Raw genomic sequence first — 15764 nt, 5'->3', positions numbered from 1 at the left:
TCTGTCCTCTACACAGGGCTTTTTATCAGGGGAGTAACAAGTCTGCTTTGGGATTTAAACTGGCAAACATCCAGGTTTTGGGTTTTTTTTTCTCTAAAAATTAAATTTAGTTTTTAATCTGTGCAAACTAATAGATCTTTGTATGGTAGGTGAACCTCCGTTTCAGGGAGAGTCCTGCACCCTTTTCTGTTTGGAAAGTTTCTGGTTTAGGAAAAATATTTCATTTTATATTTGGCTGAACACTTTACATCAAAAACCCTGCCAATATTTAAATTCAGAATCCTACATAAATTGTTATGGGACATATTAGCAACTTCTTTTTGGAATATAGTCTTAGCCTGTTGCCATTACAATATACTGTCTGCCTGTATGAGCTGCAAGACTGCTTTAATATTTATTACACTTAAAACCAATTTTAATGAAGAGATTTAGAGTGTTGGTGACTATATGAGAAGAACACTGATGTAAAAAGTTACAAACCAGCTCACAATATTAGCAAAAGGGATGTGAACCATGAAGCTGGTGACTGTGTGGAGGAAGGCCCTCTTTTTGCACCTATGCAGTGTTTTTATATCTTTTAATCAAGATTTTATGTGAGAAAGGGGAATAGACAATTTCGCTGACAGGGAATCTATGGAATACTTGACACCAAAGTTACTTTCAACTTCTGGGCAGTCTTTGGTTAGTGCCAATTTGAGGCCAGTGATAACTGGTTTTGAATTTTGCCTTTTCTTCCTTACTTTCTTCTCTCCCTTAGCACCCCTGATGGAGACTGCCATAGCACTAATAATACCCATTATTCATTAATGTAGTCATTAACAAGAATTTCATTGGAGATTTTGCCAGGGAGAGTCCTGCAATGGGTTTTGGTGATGCAGTACTGATTCCTGACTGCAGCACTGGCTTCTGGATGTTCTAATAAAAACCAAGGCAGAAATTTCCTGGTGGAATAAATCCAAGTCCCAGAGTTGTGTTAGCCCTGCAGTGATGAAACTTCCCTTTTCTCTGGAAGCAACATAACCATCTTCAGTGCTGCTCCCATTGGCCAGCAGAGGATGTGGTTAAGCAGAAATATACCAAATGAGTTAATATTCTACAAACATTTTTGAGTATTTCATTGCTCCTGGAATCAACAGTAACTTAGTTGTTTTCTGCACAGTCATTTTAACTGTTGTTTATATCCATTTCTCTTGGGTTTTGTGGTATAAATTCAACTTCCCTTTGGAATCTTCTCAACCCCTTCAGAAACCTTTGATCAGTTCCTCCAGTATTTCAGCTTCAAAACTGACCTGGTTGTCTCTGTGCTTCTGAGTGCACTCAAGTATTGACATTATGCAAAGTTTTTGATATCTTAAAGTACTTATGTCAGCTTGTTTTTATTGAATTGAATTGGTGTCTTGAGGAAAACCATAGCAAACAATTTTCTCATTACAGATTTCTTCAAAATCCTTGCTCTTAAATAGTCCTGGGGAAGAACTGATTTTTCAGTTTTTTTCTGTGGGAACATAAAATCTTTTTGTGCTGCCATGCAAATGCAGAGTCAGCCACTTCTTGTAGTAGTGTATGCACTCTGGTCTTATAAAGAATTGTTGGAAGAAATCAGAATTAGGGGAACCTCAACAGGTCATTAAGTGATAAATAATGATAGCTTCTGAAATAGGGAAAAAAATGTCACAGAAAATTGGTGTCTCACTGCCTATTGGACAAGTTTATCCAGGGCTGCTCTGGAATTAGCCAAGTCCACGAGTTGCTTGGATTTTTGAAGGTGTGAACATGTGCAAGGGAAGAACCTCTTTTAGTGTTTGTCACACTAGAAGTGTTTCTCCTGACCCTTATGAAAATTCTGTGTATGGACTTTTTTCTCAGAGACAGCAGTTCCAATGTACTGTTGCCAGTACATCAGAGCTATTATTCACTATTTTTCTTTTCTTCCCTAAAGTAGTAATAGATTATCCTGTAGATAATTTGTTTAGTAGTAGATAATCCTGTTTAGTATGTGGATCTGTGTCTGTAGCACAGAAAAAGCCATTAATGCAATCAATTGGCATGGATTTGTTTGCATGTCTACAAGTTACTTGTTTGGGGTTTTTTTCTGCTTGGATGATGGTTTTATTTATTTTGTGAAACAAGTCAAGCTATAGTAAAAAAAAAAAAAAACAAAATCATGAAAGCCTGGGAAAAAAAAAAATGGCTGAGAAGGAGAGATTTCTGTAAGGACCAGAGGAGATAGTAGCTGAGCATCCTTTTGTTAAACAAGTGTTGTTTCCCTGTTTCATTAGGGAACAAGTTTTACAGCTGACCAGCAGATCAGGAGTACCATAACTATGCAAACAAATTGTATGAATAGAAGTTTGTCCCCCCTTTTTTTTTATTTTTAAATTTTTTTCCTATGGGAAATGTAGTAAATCATAATATAGCTGTGCCATAATTCGTGCAGAGAGGAATAGACAAGTAAGAGTTTCGGAACCTGAATTTTATTTTTTTTTCAATTGAGTGACTTCTAAGAGCATTTTGTGTATTTCTGGGAGAAAATGTCTAATTAGTGTATGGAAGGAGGATCTGAGAATAAGGCAGAAGAATGCATTTTTTGCCTTGTATAATCCCAAGGAGCAGAAAACCTTTGGTAAATCATTGATAAATGATTAAATCAAGTGCTGGTGCAAGACAGTGCTGTTGGAGGTGGCTTCCTCTGCAGATGTGCCAAAGTTTTTTTATCCTGATTTTACTTCCAGAAAAGAAGACTATGGGAGTGATCGGGCAGTACTTCATGCTTTAGCTCTGTAGAATTACAGTCCAAAAACCTGAAAACAAGGTAGAAACACAACAGAAAGGAGTAGTAACCAGGTCTGAGGCTCTTCAGATGACAACATGGGATTTAAGGAGGCTTGGTAACAGCTTTGTCTTCTGCTCTGCCAAGACCCATCCATATTTGTTTTAACTCTTGCTCAGCAGCAAAAACACCTTTGTGTCTGTGTAATAAATGCAAGGAGGGCTTTGTAGAGTACAAATCATCAGGAAGATGCCATGGTCCAGCTCTACCCCAGCTTCAGGGTGCTTAACAGTATGTGGAGATCTATTTGTAGAATGTGTGAAAATGTTGCCACCTGCATATCTTTTGTGTTTTAGGGGAAGTGTCAAAATGTCTTTCTTGGTCTTTAAATGATAGATGAAGATGTGGGACTGTGGAGCAGTGAAGGCAAAGATTTTAAATGAAATTAATACAGTGAAAACATTTCCTTTGGGCCCTTTCCAAAAGGAGGTTTTTTGATCCCAGTGGATGGAACAGGAGCGGTATCTCTAGCAGTTCTTACTGAAATATCATCTGAGCAGAGGCATTGCGTTTCTGACCCAGTGTTGCCTTTTTTTTTTTTTTTTTTTTTTTTAATGCTTCTTGTAGTAACTTACAGATGTTGTCACCATGTTTTCCATCTGTACACACACATCTAAAAGCTCTCAGCTAGTTTAGCTCTCCAGGTGTATTCAGTTCTTGTGCTAAAGAAAAATAAATCAGTGACTTTCATTCCACACAGTAACAGATTGTCATCTAGAAATTTAAAATGACCCTTTTCTAGTGAACATAATGATTGATTTGGGTGGTTTCAAATGCAGACACAACACACCTCCTCCACTGATGTGTTTTTTTAAGCTTTAAGTCTCTTTAGAGTAGTCTTTGTCTTTAAGGGTAAGCAAAGCAAGCTATGTGGCAGCTACACAAGTTAGAAAACATTTCCATAAAAGATCATAAAAATCCTACAGTAGTTTCCAGAGAGAGCCCGAGTGAGAAGTTTATTGCTGTTTAGACCTTCTGAAGCAAACGTTTTAGTTCACTTTTCAGGAGTGCTTTATAATGACAAACTTGGAGAAAAACAGAAAGGGTCTCAGTTCCCTCTGCAGGGCTTGCACTAGGGCTGGACACTCTTTGCTTTGTGCTTAACTAAATATTTGTCTTGGAAGAAAGGAATTTCACAACATACAAAAGATACACTGTTTGAAAAGGTGCAAAAAATTACTGAAATAGGTATAGTGGGTTTTTCATTCCCTGCTTAATTTTTTTTTTTTTTTTTTTGTAATTGCCTCCCCAAAATCCACTTGAACTAATAGAGAAAACTGAGTGAGTAGCCTGGGAAATGCCCAGGAGCATGTTCTGATCAGTTTGAAACCTGCTATCAGCAGCCAATTGTAAACTTTTAGGTCTCTCCAACCTAGTCTCTCTCCCACCTTTATTTTTTTTTAAATCTTCTAGTGAGAGAATGCTTTAAAAAACATAAATCTATAGCTTAGTGGTTATTTTTAACCTTCCCTAGCTTGCCTGGGCAGCCACAGGATTCTCCAATGCTCCTGAATGAAGGTTTTTGTCATTTGGGTTGGTGGCAGTGCTCATCTGATGATCCTGGTGCTGTGGCACAGCAGCTCATCCCAAGGAGTTTGGGTTTCAGATCCCTGATGCCACTGGCTTGGATTTACAGGGAGCACTTCTGGATCAGCCCCATTCCTTCTGGGCACTTGTGTGGCCCTGGAGACTGCAGTGGTGTGAACTGATGGGTTTTATTCTCCAAATGCCTGAGAAAAGAAAAACATTTCAGGCACCCAGGCAATGAAGTAACTTACCCCTACTTATCCTTTGGGCTCACATTTCTTTTGCATCAGTTTATGGTTTTCTTCCTGGTTGTAACACTGAGTTTTCTATGTGAACACCTATAAAATTAAAAAGGAAAAAATAAGGCTGATGGATCTCTGTTACTTGGAGAATAAGTTTGTTCTGAGCACACAAAGCCACCTCTCCATGAGGGAACTGAAAACTGTGATTCAGAAAGGTACATTCTGTCCCATCAGCAATTATTTCTGGTTCATTAGCCTGATTCTTGTACTGAAACTACATCTGAGCCATGCTTGAGCTGTAAGAACTCTCTTTCCTTAGGTACTCTCATTTGAAGGCTCTTTCTTCACCTGCAGGTCTGTGGTTATCTCTGAACCTGTATTTTATTTGCATTCCTGTATTTTTTAAGTGACTTCCACCCCCAGAGTGAGTCTTAATTCCTCTGCCAACTTTGCAGGAGCCCATTCCCCACTTCCAGGGTGCAGGATAGCTGGGCACCATCCTTCCTTGTAAAGAAAGATGCTGAGCTCCCAGGTGAAACCCATTCCAGTTTAACAGCCCAAGCATCTGAATGTCTTCCCCCTTGTAAAAGGAAGCAGGTGTTAACACTCTGGTTTTATAAAACTCTGGTTTTATCACTGCTTTTTAAAGCTGTGCATGTACTCAGCAAGTAGCTTGGGCTTGAACCAAACCTTCCTTTTATTTTTCTTTCTTTTTTTTTTTTTTACTCCCCCCCCTTTTTTTTTTTTTTAAATTCTCAGTGATGTGTTTCTCTCTTAATTTTATTAATTATTTTTAAATTTATTTTCAGTTGTTCTGTTGGTTCTTTCTGGCAGCTCTAATTAGTTTGCAAACTTGGTGGATTCCATGTAGATGATAGAGTTTTAAGAGACTAAAGTTTATGTTACTCAGTTTGAAATTAAAATTAGAGAAGCATGGCTTTGTGAAAGGAATTTTAATTGTGCTTGTGTGACAGATGGGGTTATTCCACATGCAGCACAGCTCTTGACTGTATTTCTTTCATCATTTATTGGGTCCTTTTTGACTTGTGCTCATAATAACCTTGCAGCATTAAATACTTGCTAATTGAGAAACTGAATCTTAAATTTTACTTTAGATTAAATAAATGTGTAGATGAGGTGTACTCCTAGGTGATGATGAAAGTGCTGGGGGTTTGTGGGTGGCAGAGGAAGAGTTGAGAAGGTAACAGCAGGGGTCAGTGGATTGGAAATACTTATTAAATTCTTCAGCTTTATGCAGTAATCAAATTTTTTGCTAAAAAAAAAATCCCAACAAACACTCAACATAAAAAATTGTTGGGTTTTTGTGTAGTTGGTTCTTGGGTGTCTTCTAGAGGAGATTCACAGTTTTCTGCAGTTTTCTAGGACTTCAGAAAACTGGTAAGGTGGGAGCTTCAGCAAAGATCAACAGGTGAAATAAAAATGTACCAAGACTTGCAGTGTTTTTGCCTCTCTGTAAGATTGGGATAGAAATTCAAATGCAGTTAAGTTGTTTTTCCCCAGCCAGCAATACTTCAAGCTGTAACTGTATATACACCCCAGCAAGCAGAATCAATACTTAAATACACTTAAAAACTCCCCCCTCACCCTCTGACTGCCCAGCAGAGCCTGGAGAATTGATAAAACTACTTGAAAAGTGTCTTTGGTTCAGTTTTCTCACCCATAGGGTTTAACTTGCACCATAAAGCTAAAGTTACAGATTAAGGGAGTCTCCTGACATGAAAATTAATAACACATGGTTTATTTTATCTGAAGCCTGCACACTAAAATCACTGCCTTGCAAGGACTGATGCACTCGCAGTGTGGGAATTTGTAACTCAGCTCTTTATTGCTATTTTTATGGGGACAAATGATTCAGAGTTTTAATTATACTTCTTTTCTCTTTTTTCCCTCTTTAAGTATTATCTGTTTGGTTTTGCTTTTCCCTCCTCTTGTTCTCTCTAGTGACCAAATAAAAAGAAACCTAGAATTTAATTAATACCACAGTCTTTTTTTTCTGGTTTTTTTTCTTTTTTCTTTTTCTATTCTTTTAGTTTCTTTCTTCTTTTCTTCTTTCTTCTTTTTTTCTTTTCTTCCTTCCCCTGCCTTTTCCCCCGCCTTTTCCCCCCCCCTTTCCCCCCCCTCCTTTCCCCCCCCCCCTTTTTCCCCCCCCCTTTTTCCCTCCCCCTTTTTCCCCCCCCCTTTTTCCCCCCCCCCTTTTTCCCCCCCCCCTTTTTCCCCCCCCCTTTTTCCCCCCCCCTTTTTCCCCCCCCCCTTTTTCCCCCCCCCTTTTCCCCCCCCCCTTTTCCCTCCCCCCTTTTCCCTCCCCCCTTTTCCCTCCCCCCTTTTCCCTCCCCCCTTTTCCCTCCCCCCTTTTTTCCCCCCCTTTTTTCCCCCCCTTTTTTCCCCCCCTTTCCCCCCCCCCCTTTTCCATCCCTTCTCTTACAAAAATTCAGTGTTTCTCCAGAGGTTTATCATTCATCCAAAGAGCAGATTGTGGTTTTGTGTTTAAGGGAGAAAAGTCTGAAATAGGACGTCTGCAAAGTCTTGATTCTTACTAGCATCACCAGAAGCTCTTTCTTAGGGACAGAGCCTTAGAGGGGCTGAGGTTGTGTTCCCTCTGAGCTGGGAATGGTCGAGGTAATGCCTGCAGATTGAGAAGTGGATCTCCCAGAAGCTACCTTTTTATTTCTAAAATCTGCTTTATAGCACCTTCTGAAGAAAAGAAGGTTTGAATTACTTTGTCTCTATATGGAATTCCCTCCCAAGCCAGCAATTTAAAATATTGGCACTTTTTAGTGTTGCTTGCCTTCCTCTCCTCCCCTTCCGTGGGAAAAATGGGGTAACAGACAAGTGATCAAGCAGCTTTTTGTTTTCCCTTTTAAACAGAATATTCTTCTCTAATTAATCTCAAAAACTAATGGAATTCTTGATAAAATCTTAATAACAAACAGTTTTTTGTATATAGTTTTTATTTAACTTTTAATTAGAAGTTCCTGTTTACTATTACTTTGCAGTTTGGGAACTGCTGGCAAATTAAATCATCCAGCTACTGCATGAGGGTGAATAAAAGCATGTAACATATACTAGGTTTTTTAACAAAGGATTGTTTTAGGGTTAAATACATACCAAAAGTGTAACATGTTTAATGTGGAATCCACCAATAAGGAAGTATTTATATCTAATGGGTTAGATGATGGTAAATAAAGAACTATTACATTTTATTACTCTTAGAATCTTGAACATGCTCCAGATCATTAAAACTTTGCCTTTTGGGTTTATTATCTGCAGCATATCATTTTGTATGGAGTAAAGAATCTAGGTTTGAAAATGCTTGCACTTTCAGGAAGTTGATTTTTTCTCCTTCTTCTTCTTCCTCTTCTTTAGCCTTAAAATGGGCTTGCTTAAGACCTCGAATTGATTTAAATTTAATCAATTTATATTAAGAGAAATGAGGGCCTTAATTAATTTGCTTTAGTGGTGGGGCAGGTGGGACAATGGGAAAAGACTTTTATAGAGAGGAAATCCTCAGGGGAGTTAATTATTGTATCTCCTAGTAACTAAAAAAATAGAACATGTGAGTTATTTTATGGAATTTTTTATTTTAACTCTGAAAATCTGATTTTTTTTTTCAAATAGATGGTTTTGCATGAGTGTGTTTTACTGTATCCTGAAGCCCAGCTAATATTTTTCTTCTTTTTTTGCTTTGCACCTTTGGACGGTCTGCTTGGACCTGGATTTTTGATGAATCCACCTTGATGCAGTTCACACGATTTCTCTGTGATTCCCCTCTGGAGGTATGTATTCCTCTGCAAGGTTTGAAATGGGTTTATTCATCTCTTTCACCCTATAAACTTTCATGGTACAGGCCATCTATAGATGGGTGGCACAATATTTGTGTCATCACCAGCAGGTAAGGGAGTTTTCCAAGGGATCTGTGGACTCCTTGGGATAATAACTTGGATAATAAGCTACCACTGAAGTTTGTGTTGCTGCATTAAAAGGCAGTGGCAGAAAATGCTTTGTCTTCTCTTTTACTTCTCTGAAAGAACAGAATGCAACCCTAAATAACACCCTAAACTGGTACTTGGTTACAATCTGAGCTAAAAGTTTAGGAGAGATGCTGTTGCTTTGTTTCAAACCACCCTGGATTTCTTGCACTGTCTTTCTGGTTAATCTTCAAGAGTTAAGCCCTGTGTGAGTGTAATGAAATTGTCAGGTTATAGTAATTACTCTGGTAATTTGATATTTCACAGCTTGACTGGATCCATGTGTGGAGTGTTTGTTGCTTTGCTCTGCTGAGTCCACTGGCTTCAACATTCCTGAAAGCTGGAGAGTAATAGAGCTCATTAGACTTTATAGGAAAAGGGCTTTTATCACCTCGTCAACTCAGGCAGCAGACTGCCATTATATTCTTCATTTTGTATGGCTGGGTAGATGTTGATGCACATTTCCCTGCCAGGTTTATACCAGTATTGTTTCTTACAGACACTTTTTATTGACATTTCAGAGCTTGAATGAAATTTTGTGTGGCACCACTGCAGATGTCTTCAATTAGATGAAGTTAAATAAAAAGGGGTTGTGTATCAGGGGCCAAGGGATTCTTGAAATTCTTTTTTCTGAAGTAGTTGCCACAAGCAAATCTACTGGTGGGTAGTCTGTTTACTCTTTTGAGCAGAAATAATGTAAAATCGAATTTAAGCCTTACATGATTTCAATTGGTAATTCTTGAAATTTTTAGTACTATTGTTAGCTGCAAATAGTATGAACACCCAAACTCTTCCTGTCTCTTAGTTCCTGATTTTATTATTCTGTGTAGTTTCTGTTTTGGCTATGGGCTCTGGCACAAAAAATGAGTATCTTAAAAAAATGATACAGTGTGTAGCAGGAGAAAGCTGCTAGGAGTAAACAGGATAATGGAGAGAGAACTGTTTGGGGTTGTGTTTTTTTTTTTTTATTCCTCCTTTCATCTTAGAAGCTACACTTAACCATTTTCCATTTTACCACTTCCCATGGGCAAATGCTGCTTTGGTTGGAGAGGTTTGGTTTTAATGGATGACTCTGAACCAGAACCCCAGTGGCTTGGTACCGGGTTCCTGCCAAAGTGCAGTGTGGTGAGAGGAGGGAAAATCTGAGCTGCTCAGGGTGGATTCCTGGGTTTTGGTTCTCTGTGAGTTGGGGGGGGTGTTCTGGGCTAGTGGTTGTACTGGTGTCAGTACTAATCATCCCTGAGTTTGTCCTTCCCAAGTTGCTCCCTGTAATCTTGATACCACTGCTGGAATGAGCCTCAGGACTCAGATCAGCTGTGGCATTGCACAGTCAAATAAAAAATTCTTTAATCTTTTTTTTTTCTTTTAATAAAACTACTTTCAAAAGCATCTTCTTCCCTGAATTGCTAATTCATCCCCATTGTTTAAGATGTGGATATAGCCATATCTTTTTCTCCATGCATTTATGTTCCATCCATCTATGACCAGTTGATATTTCCTCTGCCCTTTAAAGCACTTGGTATTGTGGATCTTCCTGTAGTTGGACACACTCTGCTCTTGTTTATCTATCCTCAATATTTTTAAATTATCAGCTCACTTTGCTGCAGTGTGGTTCAGTCCTCAGTGATTCACATTACCGGTATGGAAAAGAGAGTAGACCCAGCAGGATGGAAAGTGAGCTGCTTTCCATTATGTAAATGATCATGTCTTCTCCCTTGGTTTGCCTTTATCCATACTGAATGAATCCTAAAAAACTGAGGACGTTTGTGACTCTTTTCTCCTCAAAATGTACATCAGCTTCCCTTCTTTTTGTTTATTGAAGTGTGTAAATTTTTAGGAGATGTGATAACAAATGATACCGTTGCAGATCTGTAATTCCCTGGATCACCTTCTGTAGAATCCCATATTTTAGTCACATCCAATGCACTGCTTTGGATTCAAAACTCATTTCATTTGGAGCTCTTGTTTTTTTTCTTTACAGTGTTGTAGACATCACCATGACATCAACATGGTAATACTCAAAGTCTCTTGCCATTGAAGCCCCTTGTACCTTCACGGCGTCACTAATATTTTTTTTTTTTAGTACTTTAGGCTTACTGGCACCGTCCTGATTGAGTAGCTGAGAGTATAGCTTAAATACTGTATTTCTCCAATAAGGCACAGAACTCTGTACAGTGTTACAGCTTGATGCTGTGAATTGATTTACTTTGTTTTAGTACAGAATCATGGAATTGTTCAGGTTGGAAAGGACCTCTTGAGATTACCTAGTTCAGGCCCCCTGCTCAAGCAGGCTCAGCTAGAACAGGTTGTCCAGGAGCATCTCCAAAGGTAGAGACTCCACAGCCTCTCTGGGCAGCCTGTTTGACCTCCTCCTCAACCAAAACCCATTTCCTTCTGTTCAGATTGAGTTTCCTGTGTTTTAATTCGCATGCATCCCCTCCTGCCCCGTCAGTGGTAACTCCTGAGAATACTCTGGCTCCCTTAGCTTCATTCCCTCCCCCCTCCCTTCATCCTTCAGCCCAGGATTCTGTTGCCCTTTTGGGCTCTGAGGGTGCCTCTGCTTTCTGGTTTTTAATGGAAACATGCAGTGCTGCCTCTCTGCTGACACAACTTGTATTTATTTGTAGGCTGCTTTCACAGCACCTCCACTAATCCCTAATGAAAGGAGGATGAAGTAGTGAAAAGCAAATATGTTGCAAACTAAAAGATAGAAATCTACCATAGGGTAGGTTGTGTGTGGATGCCTTTGGGAAAGGAGCTGTTGGAATGAATCACTTCTTCAGCAAATAATTTCTACTGGAGTGTAGAAGTCAAAGGTTTCCTGGCTTTTTTTTTTTTTTTTTTTTTTTTTTTCCCCCCTCTGTGTAAGGAATAGCATGGATTTTATGTCTTCCTTCTCCCTCCAGCCGCAGCAGAAGGTAAAATGAAAAAGTTCATGATAGGAAATGTCATGAAACCTTCCCGAGAAAAATAATCCATGAGGCTACTATAGACAGGACCCATTTTTGGTAGACAAGTATGCAGTGCCTTCTGCAGCTGCACAATGATCTGGCATGCAGGTTAACAACAGCAATTTCAATAATAATAATAATAATAATAATAATAACAATGCCAAACATTTTTAGAAGAGAAAGTCTAACATGCTTTGAAGAAAATTGGGCACTCTTACCCTTCCTGATATTCAGTGGTGAGCAGTTATTACATTGAGGTGTACTAATTGGGACAATAAGTAATATCAGTTGCTATTAAATATTTAAATTTTAATAATACATTACAAAATGTCAGCAAATGTGTTCATGGACTCATTAGCTAGCAGCAAATGAAGATAGGTAAAATTAATGTGATGGAATATACTGTGGTTTTCTCTGAACCACAGTGTAAACATTGGAGAGAAAATAATTTGTTTAAATTTTTGCCCTGTATTTAGTTATTTTATTTTATTTTAATCGTTTGAATATCCTCAGATTATAATAATTAATTGTGTTGATATTTGTGTAGAAATTGTTAATTTTAGGCAAGTTGGTCCCTCTGGACTGATTCCAGGGCTAATGTGTATTATTTTAGGTAGATAAGGTAAACCCTCTCTGGTGGGGCATGATCACCTCATGTCACTGGTATATTTTACATCACCTTTGACAAACACAGTCCCGGGTGGGCTGTGTAATAGTGTGTGAAATGGTATAACCTGCTTGAGGAAAACGTTTCATGTTCTGGACCTGTCACATTGCCTGGATGGTGTGTGAGAAATCAAGTTGAAGGGGCCAAGTATTCGTTGAGAAATTGGAGAAAACATAATACTGAGAAGCATTACAAAGGATTACATTGTGTGAGGACTTTTCGAGGAAGAGGAAAATGTTCCTTGTTACAAAAATGTTTCTTGCTTAATGTAATGGAGATCCCTGAGCGTTTTGCCTGAAATCAGTGCTGTGCTTATTATGTTTGTTACAGAACATAGCCCCTTTTATGCTCATGACATTTTCACTGTAACTGCATTAAAGAAATAACTTTAGTTTGGACTTTACTAGAAGTTCTTAACTGATGCTAATACTTCAGTTTGCAGAGGCCTGGTGACCAAACCCAGGAGATGCCATTTGGAGGTTGGGGTCATACACAGACACAGCATTTATTTAACTCCAGCAGACTTTGCTTTGGATAAAAATGCTTTGGATAAAAAAAGCCATGTTGGCTTAGGCCAGCTTTAAATCCTCATTAAATCCTATATGATGAGATTTTGACAAAGAAAGAAAATATGGTTAATCTGAAACTTAGGCAAGTCTGTGTTATATTACCAATGACATTTTCCCTTGTCTTGCAGGAGATGTTTTCCCTTTTTCTGGTGTCACCGACCACACCTTGGTAGCTGAGAGAACTTAACCTGTGATTTCTGAACTAAGAAATCCTTAAAGAAAATCTCTTACTTGACTGCATCCCAAATTAAAAGTTTTACCACTGCCCATTTGATTTCAGTTAGCTCTGCTAAAAAATTGAGGATATTGTGTAAAACTGTAACTGTTGAATAAGTAGGCTTTACTTGAATGAGAAAACCCCCAATTTAACTTGCCAGTATCTAATCCTCTTATACTGCAGACTGAGCTTTCAGATGTTTGATCGTTTCACTTTCCCAGTATCTGTAACTCCATGTCTAGTTTTATGCTATGAACCCATCCCCAAAAAATGCAAACATAGTATTATATCTCCTTTCTTTGGGGACTTACTGGTTGGCTAAGTCAGTTGAAATGATTTTTTGCTCACGTGATTGGTTTCTTTTGACACGTGCTACCAATTAGAGTAACTTCTCCTGCCCATCATCTCTTCAGTCTGTGCTACTGTATCAAAATACTTGATTAAACCCACCCTCTGTTGTTGTAATGCAAACCAGTTGGTAATAGTTGGCAATATTGTCAGATTTATTGAGTGAGAAGCAGCTTTCTGAAGATCTGGCACTACAGTGAAAAACATGACTAGATGGATAATTAAGTTGAGCACAGTGGAATTCAGGATTAAAGTCAACTTGATGTGGGAGAAAATGGCATGCCAGAGTTGGTTGTGTAATGCAGTTTAAATTAGGAGATCGTTTTCTTAATTTGAAGCATCAGTTTCTGGCTTTAGGTGCTTTACCACGTCTGGAGGCATTCTTCAGTGCACATCCAAAACCACAGCACACAGGAATAGTGAGTTCCTTTGGGTTTTTGGAGAAGACATTCTGAGTGACATTCTGAGCAGCAGCTCCACAGGTTCTGTCACAACACAGAGTTTCAGGTTTCGTTGCTCATAAAGAGCAAAACCCCACATTCAGTTCTTTTTATGGATTCTTTTCTCAAGCAACTTTAATGTTTCTGTTGCCAAAGTGCTTCCAGGACTTGAGGGCACTGAGGACAGAAACATTTGGGTCCTTGCTGCAGGAACTTGTTGGAGACCTAGCTGAAGATGTCCCCTCTGGACAGGATGACATTTAAAGGTCCTTCCCAACCCAGTGATTCTAATGTGGCTGTCCCAAACATCTTTGGGATGTGCCACATAGTGAAAGGTAGCACCTGCATTTCAGCTTTCTGCCTTTGGGCTTCGTCCCTTGTTGAAGAGTAAGGAGGTCAAAAAAAAGAGTATCTTCAGGGCTTGGTTGCATGTAAGAATGCATCAGTGACTAGATGAATCCTGTTGTCCTATCATCTCGGCACTATAAATGCTACATGGCAAAGGCTATTTGCAGATTTTTGTTTGGGTTGGGTTTACAGATCACGAGTGCAGCAAAGGTCACAAATGATACAACAAACTAATACTGTTTTCATTGTTTCCACACGTGAGCAAACTAATACTGTTTTCACTGTTTCTCAAACTACTTTTTTCCTTTTTCTAAACAGGAATAGCAGGAGTGATTTCTCACAGTATTTCCTTTGGTGTTGAAATTTTTTCTGAAACTGTTTTTATACTGTTACCTACCTGCTGGACAATTACATCCCTCTCTTGCTTTTGCTTAGGCAGAGAATGCAGCAGATGGACCAGACTGTGGCTATGGTTCCTTCCACCAGCAGTACTGGCTGGATGGGAAGATAATTGCTGTTGGTGTCATTGATATCCTGCCCTACTGTGTGTCCTCTGTCTATCTGTACTATGACCCAGAATATTCTTTCTTATCTTTGGGAGTCTACTCTGCATTAAGGTAAGAGGATTTTTTTGTTATCTGGTTAGAGGTACTGGTAAGAATTGATACTTGTTCCTAAACTTGAGCTTTTATTTCCAGTCTGATTGTGTTACTGGTAACAGTATCGCTAGCAAAATTTTGTGGTTTGTGCTTTTTTTTTTTATTTCTCTACAGCTGGATACATTCCAAATAGGTTTTTAATTGTCATTTTTGAATAGGAATCTATCTTTCTAGTTAGCTAAATACTTCTATAGATTAAAAAAAACACTCAGAAATGAAATACTTAGTTTTTATTGCACTTGAAAATAATTTATTATTGCTTGAAGGAAAGCAGGAAAAAGTCCCTTCTTTGTCTGAAATAGAAATAATTCTTCCTTTGACCTTTTTCTTAGCCTAGTCACCAAATGAAATTAATCACTTTTATAGTTTTATACACATCAAGATCATAAATAACAGAGTACCCAAAAAACTATGTCCTCTGAATTAGTAGTCTCCTGCTGCACTAGCACTAGGTATTCAGGTATGTTAATCTCATTATGTTTGTCTTAGAAAGCCTTATGGAGAGAGTAAGCGTATGAATTTTAAAGCCTTAAATTAACTATTAATATAATATTGCAAAACAGTAGTGTATAGTGAATAATGCTCTTCACTGGAAGACTTTAAGCTAAATTGCAAGTTATGGTTTTCATCCTTAAGCAAATTTAGGATTCCATTTTAAGGGAAAACCCAACACTTAAAATGAGTGGAAATGTTTGTGTATCTCAGGTTTTTTCATAGCATTTTTGCTTCTCTGTTTCCATGAAGTAAGCTGGTCCCAGGCTGTGGGGTTCCCAAGGAGGTTCTCAGGAAGCAGCCAGGTTGGACCTCATGTCTGTTTTCAGGTTTCCCTAAATCTGAAAAGTTCTAGCAAAAGTCTTTGCCTGTTGAGATTTTTAACTCCACTCTTTCAGGTACAAACAAAGTGCTAGAATTGTGAGATTCAGGTTTCTCCATCCTCTGGGGCATCCTTTGGAGAGTCACCTACTCTGTAGGTGGAGTTC

The 15764-nt window shown here is 38.5% G+C and overlaps 1 protein-coding gene across 5 annotated transcripts in view; it reads left to right on the top strand.

Annotated features, from left to right (window-relative positions):
- ATE1 (arginyltransferase 1) overlaps nucleotides 1–15764 on the top strand; it is a 76959-nt gene that overhangs the window by 14428 nt on the left and 46767 nt on the right. For all 5 annotated transcript variants that reach the window (XM_071749624.1, XM_071749623.1, XM_071749625.1 and 2 more), the window contains 2 exons: nucleotides 8361–8393; nucleotides 14561–14742. In XM_071749624.1, the coding sequence (XP_071605725.1) occupies nucleotides 8361–8393; nucleotides 14561–14742 (215 nt within the window). The remainder of the gene's footprint in view (nucleotides 1–8360; nucleotides 8394–14560; nucleotides 14743–15764) is intronic.

The sequence above is a fragment of the Heliangelus exortis genome, chromosome 7 (genome assembly GCF_036169615.1).
Source record: "Heliangelus exortis chromosome 7, bHelExo1.hap1, whole genome shotgun sequence".
NCBI lineage: Eukaryota > Metazoa > Chordata > Aves > Apodiformes > Trochilidae > Heliangelus > Heliangelus exortis.
Note: the sequence above shows the minus strand (reverse complement) of the source record. Positions and strands in the feature narration are given on the sequence as shown.